General features: G+C 41.2%; 1 protein-coding gene across 1 annotated transcript in view; it reads right to left on the bottom strand.

Moving 5' to 3' along the window:
* The window catches only part of LOC140195998 (cytochrome P450 7A1-like), a 44,669-nt gene that overhangs the window by 11,349 nt on the left and 6,572 nt on the right, over positions 1 to 26,748 (bottom strand). Inside the window, exons 2-4 of the mRNA XM_072254688.1 lie at positions 24,136 to 24,376; positions 12,271 to 12,881; positions 6,410 to 6,540 (exon numbers count right to left, since the gene is read on the bottom strand). Of these exons, the coding sequence (XP_072110789.1) occupies positions 6,410 to 6,540; positions 12,271 to 12,881; positions 24,136 to 24,376 (983 nt within the window). The remainder of the gene's footprint in view (positions 1 to 6,409; positions 6,541 to 12,270; positions 12,882 to 24,135; positions 24,377 to 26,748) is intronic.

Below are 26,748 nucleotides of genomic sequence, written 5' to 3' on the forward strand. Positions count from 1 at the left end.
GCACAGAGGCCCCGGCTCTGTAATCTTTCGATTAGGATTGCGGGATGATGGTGTTAAATGCTGAGCAGCATCCTGACATAGGTGTTTGTGTGGTCCAGATGATCTAAAGCCATGTGAAGAGCCATTGATATTGTGTCTGCCATAGACATATGGTGCCACTTATTCCTAATGTGGTGTTGGAAGTACTCCTGTTGACAGAAACAAAGTAGGAATGTTGCTAGCTTGGATTGCATTTAGAGAGACAGCATCCTTCAACTTTTCCACAATTTCTGAAGCATCTAGGATGTAAGCATCCCTACCAGGATTGCTAGGGAATGCCTTCAGTGGTGCCCTGGCAATATTCCACACGCCAGTGCAGAAAGCGTTTCTTTGTACCTTGTTGATATTGTTTGGCGGCCGAACTCCATAATGTTGATACAGTGATGAAGCACTGTTTGCCAAGCCTTGAAGGAGTAACTAAAATACTAAATGGAACTAGTGAACTTTCATAAGTGATGCAGAGGCTAATTGCCAGAGACTCACGGTCATTGGAAATTTAAATGTGATGGCAAGGCTTGCTGTCAATGGTCTTTCCACCTGAAAACAAAGCCAGCAATTTGGGGTCCTCTTAATGAAATGGTACATCCTACAAGCAACCTGGAGAATCTCTTCAATCATGGTCTGCACCAATCCTCCTCTATCACCAGATGGCAAGAACCAAGATCTCATACTTGTCAGTTGGCGTAAAGCATCCCTGATCTATACACTACACGACCACAAGACACATGAGAAGAATTAGGCCATTCGGCCTATCAAATCTGACCATAAGATCATAAGACAAAGGAGCAGAAGTCAGCCATTCGGCCCATCGAGTCTGCTCTGCAATTTTATTGTGAGCTGATCCACTCTCCCATTTAGTCCCACTCCCCGCTTTCTCACCATAACCTTTGATGCCCTGGCTACTCAGATACCTATCAATCTCTGCCTTAAATACACCCAATGACTTGGCCTCCACTGCCGCCCGTGGCAACAAATTCCATAGATTCACCACCCTCTGGCTAAAAAAGTTTCTTCGCATTTCTGTTCTGAAAGGGCGCCCTTCAATCCTTAAGTCATGCCCTCTCGTACTAGACTCCCCCATCATGGGAAACAACTTTGCCACATCCACTCTGACCATGCCTTTCAGCATTCGAAATGTTCCTATGAGGCCTCCCCTCATTCTTCTAAACTCCAAGGAATACAGTCCAAGAGTGGACAAACGTTCCTCATATGTTAACCCTCTCATTCCCGGAATCATTCTAGTGAATCTTCTCTGTACCCTCTCCAACGTCAGCACATCCTTTCTTAAATAAGGAGACCAACACTGCCCACAGTACTCCAAGTGAGGTCTCACCAGTGCCTTATAGAGCCTCAACATCACATCCCTGCTCCTATACTCTATTCCTCTAGAAATGAATGCCAACATTGCATTCACCTTCTTCACCACCGACTCAACCTGGAGGTTAACCTTAAGGGTATCCTGCACGAGGACTCCCAAGTCCCTTTGCATCTCAGAACTTTGAATTCTCTCCCCATTTAAATAATAGTCTGCCCATTTATTTCTTCTGCCAAAGTGCATGACCATACACTTTCCAGCATTGTATTTCATTTGCCACTTCTTTGCCCATTCTTCCAATCTATCCAAGTCTCTCTGCAGACTCTCCGTTTCCTCAGCACTACCGGCCCCTCCATCTATCTTCGTATCGTCAGCAAACTTAGCCACAAAGCCATCTATTCCATGATCCAAATCGTTGACGTACAATGTAAAAAGAAGCGGCCCCAACACGGACCCCTGTGGAACACCACTGGTAACCAGCAGCCAACTAGAATAGGATCCCTTTATTCCCACTCTCTGTTTCCTGCCAATCAGCCAATGCTCTATCCACGTACGTAACTTTTCCATAATTCCATGGGCTCTTATCTTGTTAAGTAGCCTCATGTGTGGCACTTTGTCAAAGGCCTTCTGAAAATCCAAATATACAACATCCACTGCATATCCCTTGTCTAGTCTACTTGTAATTAACCCAAAAAATTGTAATAGGTTTGTCAGGCAGGATTTTCCTTTAAGGAATCCATGCTGAGTTCTGCCTATCTTGTCATATGCTTCCAGGTACTCTGTAACCTCATCCTTGACAATCGACTCCAACAACTTCCCAACCACCGATGTCAAGCTAACAGGTCTATAATTTCCTCTTTGCTTCCTTGCCCCCTTCTTAAATAGCGGAGTGACATTTGCAATCTTCCAGTCCTCCGGAACCATGCCAGAATCTATCGACTTTTAAAAGATCATCGCTAGTGCCTCCACAATCTCCACAGCTACTTCCTTCAGAACATGAGGGAGCATTCCATCTGGTCCGGGAGATTTATCTACCTTTAGACCATTCAGCTTCCTGAGTACTTTCTCTGTCATAATTGTGACTGCGCACACTTCTCTTCCCTGTGTTATGTACCCTGTAACTGGGTTGCCAAACCAGCAGAAATGGACCACTTAGTTGGAGTCTGGTTTAACAGAAATAAATAAAGTTTTGTTAAAGAAATAAGTAACACAGTACTCTAATCGTAAGGATGTAAATGCAACAGGTTAGCAATGATAATACACACGTGAACACAGAACTAAGGTAACAGGAATCAACCACACTCTATCGCAGTCTAGGGGTAAAATGATCAGTCTCAAGTGACGCAGAGTTCAGTTCAGCTTAGTACAATTCGCAGTAATCGCTGTTGTGCCGTTGGAGAGAGAGAGAGAGAGAGAGAGAGAGAGAGAGAATATGCAAATCTGATTCAGACAGACCTTTGATGTTCTTCGCAGTTAGCTTTCGGGCGCACCCTTTTAATGTCTTCTGTGGTCACCGACTGTGACCCCTTCGTTCCGGATACGACCGTTCTTCTGCGGTGAACCCAGCACCCAGGCAAGGGTGGACACACACACCAGGTTCCCGCCGATCGTACCTTTTCACCCTGTGCATCTATGGTCAGTTCCCGCGACCAGACCTCCAAACTCCCACCAACTTGTGGGGGCACACCACTCTTCCAGGGTCTCGTTATCTCGTGATCTCGTGGTGTCCCGTGCCTTAGTGAATCTGTTCTTTTTATCCCCTTGCTGGGGTATCGCCTGTCCATCAAACTTCAAACAGGTCAGGTTCAAAGCAATTGGTCTGTCAATATCTGAAATGTGTTTCTTTCTCGTTAATCTCTCTTATTAGCACTTTGAATGTTTCTGCATTGTCTCCCTTATCTCTCTCATCAGCATCAATCTTCTGATAACTTGGTTTTTCATCACACCTGCCACCCTTGAGTGTCCGGTATACTGCTGATGTCTTCCTCAGTGAAGACTGATGCAAAATACTCGTTCAGTTAAGGAATAAGGTAGATGATCTTGTAACACAGTAGAAATTGGGAGGTATGACATTGTGAGCACTGTTGGAGTCATGGCTGAAAGAAGATTATAACTGGGAGCTAAAGTATTTTGCATCAGTCTTCACTGTGGATGAAACCAACAGTATGCTAGAAAGTCAAGAGTGTTAGGGGGCAGAAGTGAGTGTAGTTGCTATTACTAGGGAGAAGGTACTTTGGAAACGGAAAGGTCTGAAAGTAGATCATCCACCTTATTCCATTTACTGTGTGCCATCAGATAGAACACCTACAGTCCTGTATTCATCACCCTTTTCAATTTTGCCCCCATGTTATCAACAAGTTGAAATCTTCACTCTTTCTAAACCTTTAATCTCCCTATTTATACTGGAGATTTTCATAACCTCTCCCAACCTCACTTTCCCTTTCACTTTACCAAACTGTTGAACTGTTAACCAGATGTTTGACTTTCAGGCACCAAAGGCACTCTCTACTTGGCTCCATGTAACCACTGGCTCCAGTTACACTGACATTTGTAATATGATTCATTTTAAGATCCAGCTTCACGTAATCAACCCTGAACACTACCTGAATGCAATCAGTGACTCACTGAACTTGGCAAATCTGTGTCATTAGCTGTTCCTTACTCAAAACTGAAGGTGATAAAGTCCTCACACCTTGGCAGAGAGCATAACTAATGCAGAAATATTGTAAAAAGCAAAGTATGTTGTAGATCAGATCAGTCACAACCATCTGGATTCAAAGGCTATTTAAGTTGAACATCAGGGTCACTGATCTTAAAGATAGTTTAATCCAGCCATTGGTGATTGGTTGGAGCTTTACCTGCAGCAAATAGTAGATTTCCATCCCCCTACCTTTGAATACAATCTCCGTCAGAGAGAGGGAGATAGGATTTTGGTTTACTGTATCCTGAAACAGAACAGGATTCACCTCTACCTCCTTTGGAAATCTCTGCTGTATTTACACTTCTTATTATGCCTCTGGTGATGTGGCACAATCCATGGAATTTATACTGAAGTATTCAGGAGATTACAAGTAGGACAGATAAAGGGGCTGCAGTGGATATTGTATATTTGGACTTTCAGAAGGCCTTTGACAAGGTGCCACACATGAGGCTGCTTACCAAGTTAAGAGCCCACAGTATTACAGGAAAGTTACTAACATGGTTAGAGCATTGACTGATTGGTAGGAGGCAGTGAGTGGGAATAAAAGGATCCTTGTCCAGTTGGCTGCCACATCGGTTGGTATATTATGCTGTATATCAGTGATTTAGACGATGGAATAGATGGCTTTGTTGCCAGGTTTGCGGATGATACAAAGATTGGTGGAGGGACAGGTAGTTTTGAGGAAACAGGTAGGCTGCAGAAGGACTTAGACAGATTAGGAGAATGAGCAAGAAAGAGGCAAATGAAATACAAAGTTGAAAAATGCATGGTCATGCACCTTGGTAGTAGAAATAAATGCGCAGACTATTTTCTAGATGGAGAGAAATTCCAAAAATCTGAGATGCAAAGGGACTTGGGAGTCCTTGTGCAGAACACCCTCAGGGTTAACTTGCAGGTTGAGTTGGTGGCGAGGAAGGCAAATGCAATGTTAGCATTCATTTCAACAGGTTTTGACTACAAGAGCAGGGATGCGATGCTGGGGCTTAATAAAGTACTAGTGAGGCTGCATCTTGAGTGGTATGAACAGTTTTGGGCTCCTCATCTCAGAAAAAAAGGTGCTGGCATTAGAGAGGATCCAGAGGAGGTTCACAAGGTTGATTCCAGGAATGAAAGGGTTATCATACGAGGAATGTTTGATGGCTCTGGGTCTGTACTCACTGGAATTTAGAAGGATGAGGGGGGTCTCATTGAAATCTTCTGAATGGTAAAAGGCCTGGACAGTGTAGATGTGGAATTTATGTTTCCCATGGTGGGGGAGTGTAGGACAAGAGGGCACAGCCTCAGGATAGAGGGACGTCCGTTTAAAACAGAGATGCGGAGAAATTTCTTTAGCCAGACAGTGATGAATTCGTGAATTTGTTGCTACCTGCAGCTGTGGAGGCCAAGTCATTGGCTGTACTTAAGACAGAGACTGATAGGTTCTTGATTAGATACAGCATCAAAGGTTACAGAGAGAAGGCCGGGAATGGGGTTAAGGAGGGGGAGAAAAAAGGATCAGCCATGACTGAATAGTGGAGCAGGTTCAATGGGCCAAATGGCCTAATTCTCCTCCTATGTCTTATGGTATTCATGGTGAAGGTAGTATAAAATGCAATCTGTTCCTCAATATTTACCGGGACTCCTCTCACAAGTTACTGCTATATTCATATGACACTAGGAAGATCTCTCTTCGTAAAATGTCTCTGAAAATTATGAAAGGTTGGCTACATCTTTAAATAGTGCAGTTGCTGTGTGTGGTGACACTGCACCCACCCCCACCCCCCCATGGTGGGAGCAACTACAACCAGGGAACTCAGCCTCAGGATAGAGGAGCATCTTTTTAGAATGGAGTTGAGAAGGAATTTCGTTAGCCGGAGAGTGGTGAATATGGAATTTTGTTGCCACAGGCAGCTGTGGAGGCCAAGTCTGTATGCATATTTAAGGCAGAGGTTGATACATTCTTGACTGGTTAGGGCATGAAGGGATACTTGGGAGAGGCAGGAGATTGGGGCTGAGAGAATGGAATGGCAGAGAAGACTTCATGGGCCAAATGGCCTAATTTGCTCCTATATGTTATGGTCTTAATCAAAAGTAATTGTTATAAATTTAACTGGAGGCACCAAGTTCAACATTAGACATGTGTATTCTACTTCCTACAGAATATCCATTAGTATATCCCATCCATAGAAGTGGCAGCAAAACTTCTCAGCTTAGTTGTGTTCAACACAACCTTGTATCTCATGAAATAGTTAAAAACCAAGCACTACATGATAGCACTGTAGCAATGCGACTACTTTAGTTCAAAGTCTCAATTTTGCTATGGATATCTATTACAGAAATCTATACCAGGATAACATGTGTGATCACGATCTTACCCATAACTCTCATACTCTCTAGATGTTCTCTGGTGAATATGATAGGATTATTAGCGTCTCCTATTTTTTGATTTGTTATGCGAAGTAGGTTGTCAATTTCATTTCTCACTGCTTTCAGTGCTTCTGGGTACCTGCAAAACATGTAAAACTAGATAACTGGCAATATGAAAAATGTGCCACTGACAGTAAGAATGACAATTTATCATCTTTACACTTTTAGCCCTCTGTTCATGTCTATTCAAAAAACAAAGGTAGATTATGTTTTGTTTAAAAAAAACTGGGCTGCATCATGCTCTGGATGGCCAAACAATCTGCAGATCTCACTGTTGCAAATATTCTGCACAGCAGATTAGACAGCAGGCAGCAACAAGGCCTCAAGGGATGGATTTTGAACCCTTCCTGCACCATTAATCAGGGATATATCAAAACAATTGAAATCAATGGCATTTTAAATTTCATATAAAATAATAAATGTTCTTTAAAACAGTGAAATAATTTAAAATATTAAGTCAAATAAAGCAAAAACTATTGAACCTAACTTTTCAATGTAATTGTCCTACATATAGCAGTCACATTTTAAAAACATGTAGGAAGCCAGATGCAAAATAACTCCACTCCTAAACTCAGCACATTGTCCAGTGGTAAATTTTGAGGTCAAGCTTGCCAACCTCCAACCTGTAATCTAGTTGTGTGTTGCGATGAGTTGGCACAGACATGTGGAACAAACTGACCTCTGTACTGGAGGTAAATAAGCCAATAGCTGTCTTTGCAACCACAGAACAGCACAATATGTCAGCAGCTTAGCTGCCATCAAGGTGGGAACTGTCTCACAACTGTAAATTGCTAAAAACAATTAAATTGGGATAGCAACACACATCAAAGTTGCTGGTGAACGCAGCGGGCCAGGCAGCATCTGTAGGAAGAGGTGCAGTCGACGTTTCAGGCCGAGACCCTTCGTCGTGTTAGTCCTGACGAAGGGTCTCGGCCTGAAACGTTGACTGCACCTCTTCCTACAGATGCTGCCTGGCCTGCTGCGTTCACCAGCAACTTTGATGTGTGTTCCTTGAATTTCCAGCATCTGCAGAATTCCTGTTGTTTGCGTTTAAATTGGGATAGGTTTTCTGAATTCCACTGGCATTTATCTGTTATGCGAATTTATGATTTGGAACAGAAACAGATGTTGAACTTGTGCCCCAGGAGTGAGTCAAATATCAACAGGTGAAATTGGAAATTGACATACTAGACCATTGAGCAATAGTGGGATAGTTTAGAAAGGAATACTATAAAGTTGCAGAATAGAGACAGCACTTAAAATTTCAGAATAATAGAAGAGAATAAACAGAACAAAAATTAGATCAGATTACCCAGATTTACTGATAATATTAATATGATAAAAGTATAAAAAATACAAGTGATGAAGGAAAGAGAAATAAAGAAAATCAAATACAAGGAGAATGTTTCAAAAGTAGAATAAAACATTTTAATACAAAGTGATTAACAACACAAAAACTGTTAATTGTTTTTATGAATTTGTAAAGGACAAATGGAACTTCCCAATAATACAAAAAAGTAGATAAATCTTAAATTATTTAAAACGAAGTTGAGAGACCAAGAAACTAAAACATATCAGAGAAGTTAATTAAGGTAAAGAGAACAAAATTTTGGAAAATTCCTCAAGAGTTTCATTTAGAATAGAATTGTCACAAGACTGAGTTGTCAATAGAATGCCCTTTTTCAAAAACGTTGAAGCAAATTTGATCCGGGTAATTAGAGGACAGTCAGAAAATATTGCAAATAGAAACAAAAAAAACAAAATTTTATCTAAATCCTTAGTTTGAGATTAATATTGAGAACATAATGAAGCATAGCAGATACCAATATCAGAAGTAAAAATACTTTAACGCAAACTCAGCTCTTTGAAGAGTTTATAGAAATGGCCTTGTGGAAATGCAAATGAAGGATTGCACATAAACTTTCTCAAAGCTTTTGACAAAATATTACACATTGTTGGAAAATAATGAAAGCAAGAGAAACAGTAGTTCAATGGATTAAAATCTACGCAAGAGTAGCATTGCAGAGGTAGCTCTCAATGTGAGTGGAAATATGTTGCAGAATATCACATGAATCTGTTTTAGGTAAGGAAGATTAGTTTCCACCTTTTCCACTTTTACAATGTAAATGGAAAGAAACAAAACTGCAACAACAATGTTGCCAGGACTTGGGGTCCTGAGCTATAATGAGTGGTTGCATAGACTAGGGCTTTATTCCATGGAAGATAGGAGTCTGAGGAGTGACCTGATACACATACTGTATACAAGACATTGAGAAGCATAGCCAGGATGAAAGCACGTAGTATTTTACCCAGGGAGGAATTGTTAAAAACAAGACAGCAGGTTTAAGATTACAGGAAAGGAAATTAAAAAGGAGCATCAAGGGCGGCTTCTTCAGATGCATTAGGAATGAGCTGTCAGAAACTGATTGAGACAGGCACATTAGCAACATTTAGTAGCTATCTAGATAAGTTCATGGGTAGGAGAGGTATAAAGGGTATGGGCCAAAGCACGCAGGTGGGTCTACTTTTCTGGACAATGCACAAGTTGGACAAGTTGGGCTGAAGGGCACTGTTTCCATGCTGCAAGACTCTGACAGTAACAAAGACATACTGATTTGTTGGGGCAATATGATATCTTGCTAATTAGGGTTTTATTTTGCATTAAGGTTAATATACAATGGCTATAAAAAGCATACATCACCCCCCCCCCCCAGAAGTTTTCATGTTTTATTGTTTTAGAACATTGAATCACAGTGGATTCAATTTGGCTTTTTTTTGACACTGATCAACAGAAAAAGATTCATTTATGTCAAAGTAAAAACAGGTCATTACAAAGTGATCCAAATTAATTACAAATATAAAACACAAAATAATTGATTGCATAAGTATTCACCCCCTTTAATACGACACACCAAATCATCAATGGTGCAGCCAATTGGTTTTAGAAGTCACATAATTAGTTAAATCACTTTGTGCAGTCCAGATGTTTCAATCGATTGTAGTAAAAATACACTTGTATTTGGAAAGTCCAATTGCTGGTGAGACAGTATCCTGACAAAAACCACACCATGAAGATAAAAGAACATCCAAGCAACTTTGTGAAAAAGTTATTGAAAAGCTCGTCAGGAAATGCAGAGATGAAAAGTTCCAAGTCACTGAATATCCCTTGAAATACAGCTACTTCAAATCATCAAAAATTGGAAAGAATATGGCTCAGCTGTAAATCTGTCTAGAGCAGGCCATCTCCAAAAACTGAGTGACAACGCAAGAAGAGGACCAGTGAGGGAGGCCACCAAGAGACCTACGGCAACTCTGGAGGTGTTACAAGCTTAAGTGGCTGAGATGGGAGAGACTGTGCATAAAACAACTGGTGCCCGGCTGCTTCACCGGTCAATTTATGAGAGAGTGGCAAAGAGAAAGGTGGGGAAAAAAAAACTCACATGAAATCTCAGCAAGAGTTTTTCAGAAGGCATGTGGGAGACTCTGAAGTCAGCTGGAAGAAGGTTCTATTGTCTGATGAAACCAAAATTGAGCTTCTTGGTCATCAATCTAAACACTATGTTTGGTGTAAGCTAAACACTGCACATCATCAAAAACACACCATCCCTACCGTGAACCATAGTGGTGGCTGCATCATGCTGTGGGGATGCTTCACTGCAGCAGGCCCTGGAAGGCTTGTGAAGATACAAGGTAAAATGAATGCAGCAAAATACAGGGAAATCCTGGAGGAAAACCTGATGCAGTCTGCAAGAGAACTGCGACTGTATATTTATCTGAGGGAATACGGCTGCATGATGCAGAAAATCATTAGTACTTTGGTAATTCTGTTTGAAAAAGCCATTATGAAAAATTCCTCAATGGTTAAAGTCTTAAAAAATTAATGGAATAACAGGTTTTATACCAAAATATGGTATATTCTTGATGGAAACAACTGGAATTCTGCAGATGCTGGAAATTCAAGCAACACACATAAAAGTTGCTGGTGAACGCAGCAGGCCAGGCAGCATCTCTAGGAAGAGGTACAGTCGACGTTTCAGGCCGAGACCCTTCGTCAGGACTAACTGAAGGAAGAGTGAGTAAGGGATTTGAAAGTTGGAGGGGGAGGGGGAGATCCAAAATGATAGGAGAAGACAGGAGGGAGAGGGATGGAGCCAAGAGCTGGACAGGTGATTGGCAAAAGGGATATGAGAGGATCATGGGACAGGAGGTCCGGGAAGAAAGACGGGGGGGTGGGGGGGGAACACAGAGAATGGGCAAGAGGTATATTCAGAGGGACAGAGGGAGAAAAAGGAGAGTGAGAGAAAGAATGTGTGTATAAAAATAAGTAACAGATGGGGTACGAGGGGGAGGTGGGGCATTAGCGGAAGTTAGAGAAGTCGATGTTCATGCCATCAGGTGGAGGCTACCCAGACGGAATATAAGGTGTTGTTCCTCCAACCTGAGTGTGGCTTCATCTTTACAGTAGAGGAGGCCGTGGATAGACATGTCAGAATGGGAATGGGATGTGGAATTAAAATGTGTGGCCACTGGAAGATCCTGCTTTCTCTGGCGGACAGAGCGTAGGTGTTCAGCAAAGCGGTCTCCCAGTCTGCGTCGGGTCTCGCCAATATATAAAAGGCCACATCGGGAGCACTGGACGCAGTACATCACCCCAGCCGACTCACAGGTGAAGTGTTGCCTCACCTGGAAGGACTGTTTGGGGCCCTGGATGGTGGTAAGGGAGGAAGTGTAAGGGCATGTGTAGCACTTGTTCCGCTTACACGGATAAGTGCCAGGAGGGAGATCAGTGGGGAGGGATGGGGGGGACGAATGGACAAGGGAGTTGTGTAGGGAGCGATCCCTGCGGAATGCAGAGGGGTGGGAGAAGGAAAGATGTGCTTAGTGGTGGGATCCCGTTGGAGGTGGCGGAAGTTACGGAGAATAGTATGTTGAACCCGGAGGCTGGTGGGGTGGTAGGTGAGGACCAGGGGAACCCTATTCCTAGTGGGGTGGCGGGAGGATGGAGTGAGAGCAGATGTACGTGAAATGGGGTAATAATATGTTGGACCCGGAGGCTGGTGGGGTGGTAGGTGAGGACCAGGGGAACCCTATTCCTAGTGGGGTGGCGGGAGGATGGAGTGAGAGCAGATGTACGTGAAACGTCGACTGCACCTCTTCCTAGAGATGCTGCCTGGCCTGCTGCGTTCACCAGCAACTTTTATGTGTATATTCTTGATGATGTGATGACAATTGTGTATATATTTTGGCTCCACAATATGGCAAAAATCAAATAAATTAACAAAGTAGAGGGCAGATTTACTAGTTCTCTGCAAATGAAAAATATAAAGAAAAACTTTAAATATTGTCTATGTCAGAACAGAATATATCATGGAAGATTTGGAAGAGGGGTTTGAAGTTATAAAGGGATAGGACAAGGGAGATAGGAAAAGGATGCAACAAAATGTCAGAACATTAGAATTATGAAAAGCAAGGACAGGGAGCAGACATAGACTCTTCAAACAAATCATTGTGAGACAGTAAAACAATCTGAATTTGTGCTGTCTGAATAGACATTGGAAAAAATTATCTTCCTATTTTAATTGTATTCCAAACAAAACAGATTGCTCATTAAAGAATTCACATGATTTTCACCCCACTTATAATGGTCAGTTTATTTCCACATTAGATTTTCACCTAGGAGATGAAGATAAAACTGTGCCTGAGAGAAGGGAGATTATTAGAAAAGTAGATTGAAGAAATAAGTGTATGTAAATCTTCAAAGATTGCAAATGAATTAATCTTGCACAAGGAAGATTACCAATAACAGTACCTTAATATATAATAAATGCTCCAGAAACTAGCCGGGATGGTATTGGCCAGCGAAGCCCACAGCATTGTGACATGTGTCTTTGCCTTGTCAAGATCATCAAGTATAGGTGAACGGTCTAAAAGATTAATTCTTTCCTTAATGAGAAGAGATAGATTGTCATTCTGATTTAAGATTTTAGGCACGAACATTTGTGCTAGAGCCGATCTTGATTCCTTGGCTGCTTTGAGAAACAATACTGGAATACCACCAGCTAAAGCAGGAAATGATGCGTCAAACACTTTAAAATTCTCCATTGCAGTGAGAATGGCAGCATGCTGTGCATTGACCTTTTCAATATCCTTTGCTGCCATTGCTTTTTCATTTTTTCCAAAGAGTGTTAGAAACCCAGCTTCAAAGATTATCCTGAATGAAAATTCATTAAGCCATCCAGTGATCCATCCATCTGAGTCCAAGGATGACTTCATTTGTGATATTACAAACTGGAGATTCTCCATCATACTTGTGGCCAACGGGTCCAAAGCGCTTCCCTGCAGGGTCTTGTTGAAGACTTGATGAATCTCTTTATAATCTACCCCATATTTAGCATCATTAAAATCTACATGATCAAATACCTATGATAGATCAGATGTGGCATAAGTTTTAATATGCAAATCAATTAAAATCAGTACTTACTATGCATCTTTGATTGTGACAAAGCAGAATTCCATTTATCATCTTAAACAGAAATAAATCAAATTGTAGGTATCAAAAGCATACTAGTGCATTCTACTGTCAGAAATTTAGCACACAAATACTTACTGCTTGGTGCCGCATGTGCTTAATTCACAATGATTGCTTGTTGCAAATCTTTAACAATTTTAATTCTATTTCAATTATAAGTTTGTCAGATGGTAACCTCTTACGAAGAGAATAGACAGCTTGAAGTTGAACAGGGTTCAGTAGCTTAAAGCACAAATTACCGCTTTGATGGAAATCACAAGGGTTTTCTGTAAATCAGAAAAGCTAATTATGCATGCAGAAACAATCTGCATTCATTTGAAAAGGATACCCGAAAGCAGTTTAAGGCAAAGAGATGAAGTCAGAGAAAAAAAAATAGGTATTTTTAGATTGTAATACACAAACAATAAACACAAGTAATGGATTTCTATAAGGATTCTGAAAGAGTACCAACCAAAATATTTTTTGAATTTTAAGAGACCTAGCAAAGGTGATCAAAATGGGAACAAGCAGAAATACGGGGATAAAGTAGTGCAGTGTTTGTTATGTTTTGTAGCTGCAAAACAAAACTAATTGAAAGGAAAACATGGAGCCAGGAATCATCTGTGTTGATTGAATTTTGTGTTTCTGTTAGTGAAGCATGTACATATGACATGGTAGAGTAATGATGAATGCAATTCACTAACTTTTACATTAAACCCACAAAGAATTTAAAAAATGCTTAATCAAAATACATACAAGATTACTCAAATATTACTGAAATATTAAATACACACTCCTTTCTACTTAGCTACAAATTCCAACTCAATATAGAATGCCAGCTGAATTACACAGTACACTATATAATATAACTACTATATAGATATCCACATCATAGTACATTTAGGAACAGGAAGGGGTCAATAACTTTATCTGGTATTTTTAATAGGCCGCCCAATAGTAACAGGGATATCGAGGAGCAGATAGGGAAACAGGTCCTGGAAAGGTGTAATAATAACAGAGTTGTCGTGATGGGAGATTTTAATTTCCCAAATATCGATTGGCATCTCCCTAGAGCAAGGGGTTTAGATGGGGTGGAGTTTGTTAGGTGTGTTCAGGAGGGTTTCTTGACACAATATGTAGATAAGCCTACAAGAGGAGAGACTGTACTTGATTTGGTATTGGTTAATGAACCCAGTCAGGTGTCCAATCTCTCAGTGGGAGAGCATTTTGGAGACAGTGATCATAATTCTATCTCCTTTACTCACTGGAGAGAGATAGGAGCAGATAAGTTAGAAAAAGGTTTAACTGGAGTAAGGGGAATTATGAGGCTATCAGGCAAGAAATTGGAAGCTTAAATTGGGAACAGATGTTCTCAGGGAAAAGTACATCAGAAATGTGGCAAATGTTCAGGGGATATTTGTGTGGAGTTCTGCACAGGTACGTTCCAATGAGACAGGGAAGTTATGATAGGGTACAGGAACTGTGGGTGTACAAAGGCTGTTATAAATCTAGTCAAGAAGAAAAGCAAAGCTTACAAAAGGTTCAGAGATCTAGGTAATGTTAGAGATCTAGAAGATTATAAGGCTAACAGGAAGGAGCTTAAGAATGAAATTAGGAGAGCCAGAAGGGACCATGAGAAGGCCCTGGCAGGCAGGATTAAGGAAAATCATAAGGCATTCTACAGGTATGTAAAGAGAAAGAGGATAAGACGTGAAAGAATAGGACCTATCAAATGTGACAGTGGGAAAGTGTGTATAGAACCAGAGGAAATAGCAGAGGTACTTAATGAATACTTTACTTCAGTATTCACTATGGAAAAGGATCTTGGTGATTGTAGTGATGACTTGCAGCAGACTGAAAAACTTGAGCATGTAGATACTAAGAAAGAGGATGTGCTGGAGCTTCTAGAAAGCATCAAGTTAGATAAGTCGCTGGGACCAGATGAGGTGTACCCCAGGCTACTGTGGGAGGTGAAGGGGGGAGATTGCTGAGCCTCTGGCTATGATCTTTGAATCATCAGTGGGGTCGGGAGAGGTTCTGGAGGATTGGAGGGTTGTGGATGTTGTTCCTTTATTCAAGAAAGGGAGTGGAGGTAGCCCAGAAAATTGTAGACCAGTGAGTCTTACCTCAGTGGTTGGTAAGTTGATGGAGAAGATCCTGAGAGGCGGGATTTATGAACATTTGGAGAGGTAAATATGATTAGGAATAGACAGCATGGATTTGTCAAGGGCAGGTCGTGCCTTACGAGCCTGATGGAATTTTTTTGGAGATGTGACTAAACACATTGATGAAGGAAGAGCAGTAGATGTAGTGTACTGTATATGGATTTCAGCAAGGCATTTGATAAGGTACCCCATGCAAGGCTTATTGAAAAAGTAAGAAAGCATGGGATCCAAGGGGACATTGCTTTGTAGATCCAGAACTGGCTTGCCCACAGAAAGCAAAGAGTGGTTGTGGATGGGTCATATTCTGCATAGAGGTCGGTGACCAGTGGTGTGACTCAGGGATCTGTTCTGGGACCCTTACTCTTCGTAATTTTTATAAATGACCTGGATGAGGAAGTGGAGGGATGGGTTAGAAAATTTGCTGATGACACAATGGTTGGAGGTGTTATGGATAGTGTGGAGGGCTGACAGAAGTTACAGCGGGACATTGATAGGATGCAAAACTGGGCTGAGAAGTGGCAGATAGAGTTCAACCCAGATAAGTGTGAAGTGGTTCATTTTGGTAGGTCAAATATGATGGCAGTATTAATGGTAAGACCCTTGGCAGTGTGGAGGATCAGAGGGATCTTGGGGTCCAAGTCCATAGGACGCTCAAAGCAGCTGCGCAGGTTGACTCTGTGGTTAAGAAGGCGTACGGTGTATTGGCCTCCATCAATCATGGAATTGAATTTAGGAGGTGAGAGGTAATGTTGCAGCTATATAGGATCCTGGTCAGACCCCACTTGGAGTACTGTGCTCACTTCTGATCGCCTCACTACAGGAAGGGTGTGGAAACCATAGAAATGGTGCAGAGGAGATTTACAAGGATGTTGCCTGGATTGGGGAGTATGCCTTATGAAGACAGATTGAGCGAACTTGGCCTTTTCTCCTTGGAGCAACGAAGGATGAGAGGTGACCTGATAGAGGTGTGTAAGATTATGAGAGACATTGATCGTGTGGATAGTCAGAAGCTTTTTCCCAGGGCTGAAATGGTTGCCACAAGTGGACACAGGTTTAAGGTGCCTGGGAGTAGGTACAGAGGAGATGTCAGGGGTAAGTGTTTTACTCAGAGAGTGGTGAGTGCATGGAATGGGCTGCCAGCAACGGTGGTGGAGGCGGATACAATAGGGTCTTTTATGAGACTTTTAGATAGGTACATGGAGCCTAGAAAAATAGAGGGCTATGGGTAAGCCTAGTAATTTCTAAGGTAGGCACGTGTTTGGCACAACTTTGTGGGCCGAAGAGCCTGTATTGTGCTACACACATCAAAGATGCTGGTGAACACAGCAGGCCAGGCAGCACCTCTAGGAAGAGGTACAGTCGACGTTTCAGGCTGAGACCCTTCGTCAGGACGTTTTTATTTTAAATTGTCCCATTGAGGCCGAAAGATTTAATCGCTGTGGAATAACAACATTCCTGACTGGGGATGGGTTCACTCTGTTTACTAGGTGAGACTTGCAGCTGTGAAACAATCTCAAGTTCTGGGGCCACCTCCATAATGATTGTAGGAGTTGACTCTGGGACAGCAGGAAATAGTTCTAACAGCTTTGGACACCTTTCTTCTCTAACAATCGACTCTGTTCTCCTCAACTGATCAATGTGTCGTCTCTACTGTGTAGGAGAATGGTCCAGTTCCATCCATAATTTTTCCAAGTACACACTTTTGATCACCTCTGTACTCCCTCGCAATGACTGCTTGTCCAGGAGTAAAACACTGAACCTCTTCGTTTGAGGAGCCCTCATTTTATTTCAGCTCTTTGTCCTGCATACTCCTTCTGAGATTGGGCGGAAGGGAACTGCATAGCAGGCAAGTTGTTGGTTGTGGATTCCGCAGTGCGATATACAAGGAGGACATTAGCAAGCTACTGATTCGGTGCAATGTAATGTATTCTGCTGACATTGCTCACAGTGCGTTCTTTGGGTCTGGACAAACCTTTCCACCAAGCCATTTGTAGCTGTGTGGTATGGTATAATATGTCTTACACCATTCATTTTCAGGAATGACTGAAACTGTTCCACAACAAACTGTGGCCCATTTTCACTGACTAAGTGATCTGGAACGTCAGCCCTTTAGAAGAGGCTTCTCCACACATCGACGGTGTGGAAGGCTATAGTGGAGAGTATTGGGAACTCTTTCTGACCCACTTTATAGTTGCATCCACCACTACCAGGAAACTTGTGCCCATGGCTAGAGTACTCTCTCTGACAGTCTGAGGTACCCACCTGCTTTAAGCAGGCTTCACTTATATTGGTGCCTAAGAAGAACGTGGTGACCTGCCTCTATGACTATCCTCCAGTAGCACTTACATCCACAGTGATGGAATGTTTTGAGAGGTTTGTGAAACATATCAACTCCTGCCTATGAAGTGACTTGGATCCACTCCAATTGGTGTTAATTGTTTGGCTCTTCACTCAACCCTGAACATCTGGACAGCAAAGCTGCATACGTCAGGGTGCTCCTTCTTGACTACAGCTCATCCCCTCAAAACTAATCAATAAGCTTCAAGATCTTGGCCTCAATACATACTAGTGCAATTAGATTCTCGATTTCCTCACTTGCAGACCCCAGTCAGTTTGGACCAGCAACAACATCTCCTCCACAATCAGCAGAGGTGCTCCAAAAGGCCATGTAACTCGCCTCCTGCTCTACTCACTTTACTTGTGAGTGTGTGTCTAAGCACAACTCCAATACTATGTTTAAGTTTGCTGATGACACCACTATTGTTGGCCAAATAAAAGGTAGTGGCGAATGTACAGTCACATAGGAGGGAGATTGAATATCTGGCTGACTGGTGTCACAACTCATTTTGTGGAATGACTGAACTAGCTGAGACAATGTCCAATTCCATTTTAATTAATTTGTCATTCATTTCTGGTGTAAGCCATATTGCTCGTCTCATGTTAGTTTTTAAAACTGTAAATCTCAAGGCTACTCGGTCCTGTGTCACTCCATCATTATCAGAATTTTCAACAGCATGCAGATTAGGGCTCTTTTTGAAAGATCAACTTGACTTTTTAGCTTTTTGCCTTCCCTAAGCAGTCCATTTATTTTTGCCTGCCCAACATTTACTTTGTATTAGTCCTACTTTGTTGAATTTTCTGCTAGTTTTGCTTTTAAACCTGAATTAGTCTGGTACATGCGAGCCCCTGCCACAACAATAACACATTTTGTTCAGTCAAGCAGGTCTCAGTTTAGATGCTGCAATTTTGTTCACACTCACTTTCATTCCTTAATTGCGTCTGTCTACCATTTCCATTGATACAGTAATTTCAACTGCTCTTTTAAATGTGAGTGAGTTGTTTTTGAATGCTTTCTTGTTAGATTCCATGAACTAAAATGATCTCTCAGTGCATCATTAAGCCCATCAGTGCTCAGACAATTTTGTCAATTTAGCCACATAAGCTGAATAAGCTGCCTTTTGATTCCACTTACGAAACCCAAACTGTTAAGAAACATAAATAGTTTATTCTAGGTGCTCCTGCATTACTTTCACAATATCAGCAAAGTCTTAGACATTTCTTTTGCAATCACAAGACATTGATTGCCACAGGTCTGCTTCCCTTGTTTGGTGGGCGTCAGACAATGAGAAAGCAGTGCCGCTGCATTTGTAACTAGAACTAGGCTTCAGTCCTTGGGCTTGCATTGTGGAGTGGTGTCTAGGCTAGGCTGGGAGGTGGCCTCTCCCAACTAGTGCTGTCCTCCAGTAGCAGATTGGTGGAATTACAGGCTGGACTGCTGGGAGCCATTAATTTGCAGGACTTGGAACTTGGTCTAAAATTTGTTTTCTTACCGAACTGTGTTTTCTCCCCCCTTTCTCGTTATTTTGAATGCGCGGGACAACTGAACAGAAGAAGCCAAATCTGTAGTTCTCTGAAGACTCCTTCGATATGGTCTTCTTAAGACTAAGACTATTCACATCAATCTCTGCCAGCTGTCTTCTCCTTCGAGGTTCTAGATGTAAACAGCATCAATAGCTTGTCCTGCTCCAACAACATAAATCCCATCACCAAGAAAGTGCATCAGAATCTCTGCTTCCCCAGAAGACTAAGGAAATTTGGCTTGTCCCTGTTACCACTGAACACATTCGATCCTATGCATCATGACTTAGCATGGCAACTGCTCAAAGTAGTGAAGTAGCTCAGCATATCATGGAAATCCGCTTTTTCTTTCCCCCCATGGATTCTCGCTACACTTCTCATTGCCTTGGAAAAGCAGCCAAAATACTCCACCCATCCTGGATATCCACTCTCCTCCCTCCTCTCATTGAGCGGAAGACACAAAAGCTCAAAAGCACATACATCCAGGCTCAAGGAAAGCTTCTATCCCACTGTTCTCAGACTATTGCATTATAAGGTGGACTCTTGATCTCACTACTTACCTCATCATGTTATCTGGTTACATATGGCATTTTCTCTATAACTGTAACACTATATATTCTGCATTTGTATATTGCTTTCCCTTTGTACTGATGCAGTGATCTGTATAGATGACATGCAAACAAAGTTTTTTAACTGCACCCTGTCATGATAATATTAAACTCACTACTAATATCTATGGGCAGTTGTTCTGTGCATCACTATTAATGAGATGCAGTATCATTTTACTTATTCATTGAATGAGATACACTGTAGAATAAGCCCTTCTCAGAATCAGGTTTATTATCACCAGCATGTGTCATGAAATTTGTTAACTGAGCAGCAGCAGTTCAGTGCAATACATAATACAGAAAAAAATAATAATAATAAATCAATTTCCATATACTGTACCTATATCGAATAGATTAAAAATTATGCAAAAACAGAAATAATATTAAAAGATTACTCCCTACTCTGTACATAGTTTTCTTCTTTCGATTGTTCTTTCTTTCCTCTCCTTTCTACAAGTGTATACCTCAGATAAATATTATGCAGAGATTTGTGACAAATATGATTATATGATATATATGTACAGTATCTGAAATACATCTTATGAAAATGTTTGTTTGAAGATGAAATATAATAACAAATAAATTACAAAAAAAAAGTAAGGTGGTGTTCAGAGTTCAATGTCTATTTAAGAATCGGGTGGCAGAGGGGGAGAAGCTGTTCTTGAATCGCTGAGTGTGTGCCTTCAGGCTCCTGTACCTCCTACCTGATGGTAACAGTGAGAAAAGGGCATGCCCTGGGTGCTGGAGGTCCTTAATAATGGATGCTGCCTTTCTGAGACACCGCTCCTTGACATGTCCTGGGTACTTTGTAGGCTAGTACCCAAGATGGAGCCAATTAAGTTTATAACCCTCTGCAGCTTCTTCTGGTCCTGTGCAGTAGTCCCTCCCGCCCCCCCCACCCCTTACCAGACAGTGATGCAGCCTGTCAGGATGTTCTCCATGGTACATCTATAGAAGTTTTTGAGTGTATTCCTTGACATCCCAAATCTCCTCAAACTCCTAATGAAGTATAGTCACTGTCTTGCCTTCTTTAAAACTGCATCAATATGTTGGGACCAGGTTAGGTCCTCAGAGATCTTGATACCCAGGAACTTGAAACTGCTCACTCTCTCCACTTCTGATCCCTCTATGAGGATTGGTATGTGTTCCCTCGTCTTACCCTTCCTGAAGTCCACAATCAGCTCTTTCGTCTTACTGACGTTGAATGCCAGGTTGTTGTTGCAACACCACCTGGCGTTTCTCACTCCTGTATGTCCTCTCATCACCATCTGAGATTCTACCAACAATGGTTGTATCATCAGTAAATTTATAAATGGTATTTGATTTCTGCCTAGCCACACACTCACGGGTATACAGAGAGGTGCACCAGTGTTGATAGTCGGCGAGGAGATGTTATCACCAATCTGCACAGGTTGTGGTCTTCCAAGTTAGGAAGTCGAGAATCCAATTGAAGAAGGTAGCTACAGAGGCCCAGGTTCTGCAACTTCTCAATCAGGATTGTGGGAATGAAGGTGTTAAATGCCAAGCCATAGTTGATGAAGAGCATCCTGATGTAAGTGTTTGAGATTGAGATTGCATCTGCCGTTGACCTATTGTGGCAACAGGCAAATTGCCATGGGTCCAGGTCCTTGCTGAGGCAGGAATTCAGTCTAGTCATGACCAACCTCCCAAAGCATTTCATTACTGTAGATGTGAGTGCTACCGGGTGATAGTCATTAAGGCAGCTCTTTCAGCTGTGCCACCAAGTAACCCCCAATAGGAATAGGAAATTCTGATAAAGGGCTTTTTACATGAATCATTAAAATGTTTCTAAGAGTTATCTGATTTGTTGATAGCTTCCTGTATTTTGTTCCTATTTCAGATTGGTAGCATCTACAGTGTTTTTGAATTTCTAAAGTACTTCCAATACAAACATCCTAATCACTTGTTTTGAATTAGAGTTACCTCAGGACTGGTCAATAGTCACCCTTTTCTAATAAACGTACTCACGCATTTACTTATGTACCTCTTCAAAAAGTGAGAAAATATTCCTACTACTTATTTCACAACATCAAAAATTATTAATAGAAACAATTAATCTTTAAATTAGTTATGGTCATAAATATTTGGCAGTGGTCCTCAACAATAGCCAATTTATATTGAACTCTTCCTACAAACACTTTTGCAAAGATGTGAAAATCACCTAGCAACCAGTTCATTGATGCTTCAGAGTTTCCATTTCTTCAAATGGGATGGATTAAATACTTTTGGAAATCAATGTGGCTAGTGTGTGTGCGCTTTTATGTGAAAAGCAGCTTATCATGTGCTAATGTAGATTCTCATTGTTATTTATACAGTGTCTATGCTAGAATGTCTAGAAGCAAATAAAGAATTCAAAGGGATTTGGGAGAATGCAGTTCAAAGGTGCCAGACAATTCTGATGCAAGCTAAACAAGGAACTTACTGTACTAGGTAATGCCATTATTTTTTGCCCAGTTCTCTATTGGAGTTCACGTTTAACAAAAACTTGTTATAGGTAAAATTAACTTTTTTAGTATCTTCCAGTGTTAAGTTTTGTAGAAATAATTCATTAAGTTTCATATATTTTATGCCATCTTTTAGAATTATTGAAAAGAATGATACTGAAACTAATGCTTTTTTTTAAAACCATTAAGTGTTTAGATGCCTTTAAAGTGTACAAGGTCAACTAATATGCATGGAAGCAACAAAACTGCAGGATATGGCAAAGAAAAGTATCAACCTTCTAATTCCTTGGTGTCCACATTTCCAAGGATCCCACGTGGTCCCTGAACTCCTCCATCCTGATCAAAAAGGCGGAACAGCACCTTTATTTCCTGCAGAGCATCAAGAAAGCTCACCTCTGTCCCGGGATACTGACAGACTTTTACCGCTGTATCATTGGGAGTATACTCACCAACTGCATCTCGGTGTAGTATGGTAATTATCCTGTATCGGACCGCAAAGCACCCCAGCGTGTGGTGAAAACTGCCCAGCGGATTATCGGCACCCAATTGCCCACCATTGGGAACACCTACCATAAACGCTGCCTGGGCAGGGCGAAAAGCATTATCAAGGATGCATCTCACCCTAACCATGGACTTTTTAACTCTCCTCCCATCCGGTAGGCGCTACAGGAGCCTCCACTCCCGCACCAGCAGGCACAGGAAGAGCTTCTTCCCTTAGGCTGTGACCCTGCTGAACCTCACATTACAGTGCTAAGCAGTATTGCACCCATATTGTACTGTCTCAGTACTTTTATACTTGTGTGCTGTAGCATTTATTTTTTATTCGTAGTTATTTTGTAAATAACACTGTTCTTTGCATTTCTGGTTAGATGCTAACTGTATTTCATTGGCTTTGTATCTGTACTTGGCACAATGATAATAAGGTTGAATCTAATCTAAACAGTGAGGTCATAGACACAAAACCCAGAACAGCTGAAGCAGGTCAATATCCTCAGCTTCAGTTCATCATACAGCGGGGCAAGTCACGAAGCTTGGAAGAACTGGCGCAGGACACAACCTCAGTACCGCAGAGAGCAGAGTAGACCTCAGAGAGCAGTGAATAGAGCCAGCCCGACCCTTGCCTCTGGTCCCAACACCCTGCTTTCTCAGTCTATCTGGCTCAGCAATTAAATTATCCAAACACCAGGTTGGACCCAGGCCCCACCGCAGCAATGCGCTCTGGGCCCGGACCCTGCGGCCATGTTTCGGCCTGTGCCCGATCTTCCCAAATTGGCCCAGCACTTAGATCAGCCCAACCTCACCCTTGGAGCCTGTCCAACTAAACCAAGACTCCTCCACTCCAGCTTTTCTCTGCAGCACTCGAACATGCCTCGACCTCGCTCCAACCTTGCTTCGCACCTACACACCTCAACACTCTAGTCAGCCTCACCTTTGCTCACCTCTTCATTGCTTGCAGTGATAGGTTACCACGATTTTCCACAGAAAAAGTGTTATTAATTATTTAGTTGCATGCCTTGCTTCATGAAGCGTCAGTAAACTGTGACCCATCTTCAGCACAATCTTAAACCAGAACTTTTAATTCCTAGTTATCTTTTTTAAACTATTGTTTAAATAATGTGAAATGCTAAAGTGTATTACTTCTAACTTTACACCAAAATAATGCCTATAACCAATAATGCAAGAGTCAAATATTACAATTGCTTCATTGTTGACCAGACCCTTTGAGCTGAAGGGCAAGTACATTTTGTTTTAAAAATACTGTTAAACATTGTGTGCTATTGCTAATTCTGATTAATCTGTTTTAAGATTTTTACAATTCTATTAATAGAATTTTAAGTCCAATACAATAACACATTTTATAAATGAATAAACTTTTAAAATAAGTATGCATTTAATTAATTACAAATTACAACTGTTTTAACTACTATAATCGCACCCAATTTGCTGTTAATTGCTTCTTCATCAACGTGATACTAGAGCTAAAATAGATAAAACAAATTAAATTCTAGCAAGCTATTCATTTTACCTTGCATTACATAAAACACCTTGGAATACGTATGAACACCTTACCCTTCTTGAAACTTTTACTCCAAAGTTCTGAAAGTCAAGATATTTTCCATGCCGAATGACAGAACTGTATGAGAAGGGGTCAGTGATAAACGTGATGAAGTTCCCAGCTATCTTACATGTAAAAGTATTTCCATACTTCTTCTGGTAAGTTTGTAGAAACTTGAGAGGATTTGCACTAAATGGTAAAGCACAACCCAAGTATGGAATCCATCCATTTTCAACTGGAGGCTCGCCTTCTCTTCTGTGAAAAGTAGAACAGTAAAATAACCAAACAAATCAGTAATCCCTGCACATCTTCCAACTGCAACCGACAACGTGCAGAAGCTCTGAGGAATTCACCTATATAATTATCAAATTAAGAAGCTGACAAAAGATTATTAAATCTATAAAAAAAGACAACTTTAATTACCAATTAAAAGTAACTGTTAATACCAGTCATTGGATAATATATATTAATGGAAACAGCTGAAGGCTATTACACATGAAGTAAAAACCAAATTCTATCCAATCCAGAAAATGGATCTTTTCCCTATCAGTATTTTCAAAAATTTTCAGTGTGAACTTAGCTTTCGCTGGCTGAAATTCGGCTAAAGCTAAATAAAACAGTTAATTTTAAAAGTTCACTAAGGTCACGGTTATCCAAATTATATCAAGAGAATACTATTTTGTGATTTAGCAGGAACGCATATCACAGAGCTTTGTGTGCCATGATCGCCCATTTATCAAAGTGGCATGCTGGTGTAGTGGTTAGCACAATGCTTTACAGTACAAGCAACCCAGGTTTATTTCCCACCACTGCCTGTAAGGAGTTGTAAGGAGTTATGTTCTCCCCGTGACCGCGTGGGTTTCCCCTGGGTGCTGCAGTTTCTTCCCACCGTCCGAAGATGTACTGGTTGGTAGGTTAATTGGTCATTGTACATTGTCCCATGATTAGGCTAGGATTAAATTGGGGGAATTGCTGGGCAGCGTGGCTCGAAGGGCCTACTCAGTAAATAATGTATCTAATGTACTTTGAAAAAAAAATCAAAAAACACTGGAAATGTTTTGCGTGCCAGGCCACACTGCTGAACGTGAAACAGAGTCAGGTCTATAACCTTTTGTCATTACTGGGAGACCCAAATGCAGAGAAGTGGGAGAAACTGGGGAAATCAAGGAGAATACTTGTGATATGGTGAATATCAAGAGAGATGGATGGAGAGAGAATGCTGAAGTCTTGTTAGTGACAAGGAGCCTGGCTGGAGGAAGAGTGAACTGATGGGGAAAGAGCGGGGGGTGGGGGGGAGAGAGCGAGGAAGGGATGGAGTGAGAGCTGATACAGAACATGGATGTTGCTGGAAATCTGAAATAAAGAGAATTCTGGGAAAACTCAGTAAATGAAAATCAGAAAACAGAACTGAAAATGCTGGAAATTTTAAATAAAAAACTTTCAAGAGCGAGGCATGGAACCTGGTTGGCAACCTATCACCAGTGAATCAAAACGCTAGGTTATCCCTTCCTCGTAGGTGCAACTTGATTCCCAGCATTCCCTGTTCTTGCACCAGAACTGATCAGTTCTGACACAACTCGAAAGGTTTGATATATGAAATTGCTGAACTGAATGTTGAAATCCAGGATTTTAGCAATATTAGTCAGGAGGCAAGATGTTTCTCAAGCTTACATTGGGCTTTGCTAAAATAGTGACAGTTTTCCTCACTTCTTTCCACCCCTCCTTTTTCTCTGCAACGTCAGTCATATAGAAAATTGTTTTATAACTTTTCTCAGGAGAAGTGAAAGATCATTGACTTCAGAATTGGCTCTGTTTTACTTTCTTCAGTGTTTCTTGACTATTAGAATGTTTCAAGCATTTTCTGGTTATCAACTCACATGTGGAATTAACAGGAATCTGCCCAGCTCCTCCAACAGAATTTTGATAACATTAATTCAGCGTTTAAATGCTGAACTTGAGAAAAAAACAGTCATGTAAACATTTGTAGTATTATTGACTACATGGGTTCTTGACCCCAAGGTTAGCAATCCAATCATAGAGTCAAGGACAGATGTGGAGTCATCAAGGCCAGATGTGTGAGAGTACGTGCCTTCTCCACCCATTCCACAAATCTTTTCCAGATTCCAACTACTCTCTGGGTCGGGTCAAAAAGGCCTTCCTCAGATCTCCTTGAAACCTCTCACCCCTTCCTCTGAACTTCTGTTTTCTAGTTTCAGATAGCTCTGTTATATATATTGTCAGTAACTAACTACCCTGACAGTGTTAGGTTCTTGCTCTATTTTTCACATGCATACAATCCTTTACAAATTTTGAAGTATCCACTATCGTAATTAGCTTTGCAACATTATCAAGATAGTATTTGTTGAATAATGTATTATTCTGCATCAATATGTAGAATATACAGTACATTTTGCATTATAGTGGCAGATACATCAATTATAAAAGACCAGGGGTTGCTTGAGATGCATTATAGAAAATCTTAAAAAATGAAAACGGCTGAAACTTATAGGAATGCACTGTGGTGAACAACTCTTGGGGTGTAGCCAATTTTGCTGCCAAGGTTAATTTGCAAAACAATGATTTATTTTCAATAACCACAAAAGTTTGCAGCAGCTCATTTCATATTG

Source organism: Mobula birostris, chromosome 1 (genome assembly GCF_030028105.1).
Source record: "Mobula birostris isolate sMobBir1 chromosome 1, sMobBir1.hap1, whole genome shotgun sequence".
Lineage (NCBI taxonomy): Eukaryota > Metazoa > Chordata > Chondrichthyes > Myliobatiformes > Myliobatidae > Mobula > Mobula birostris.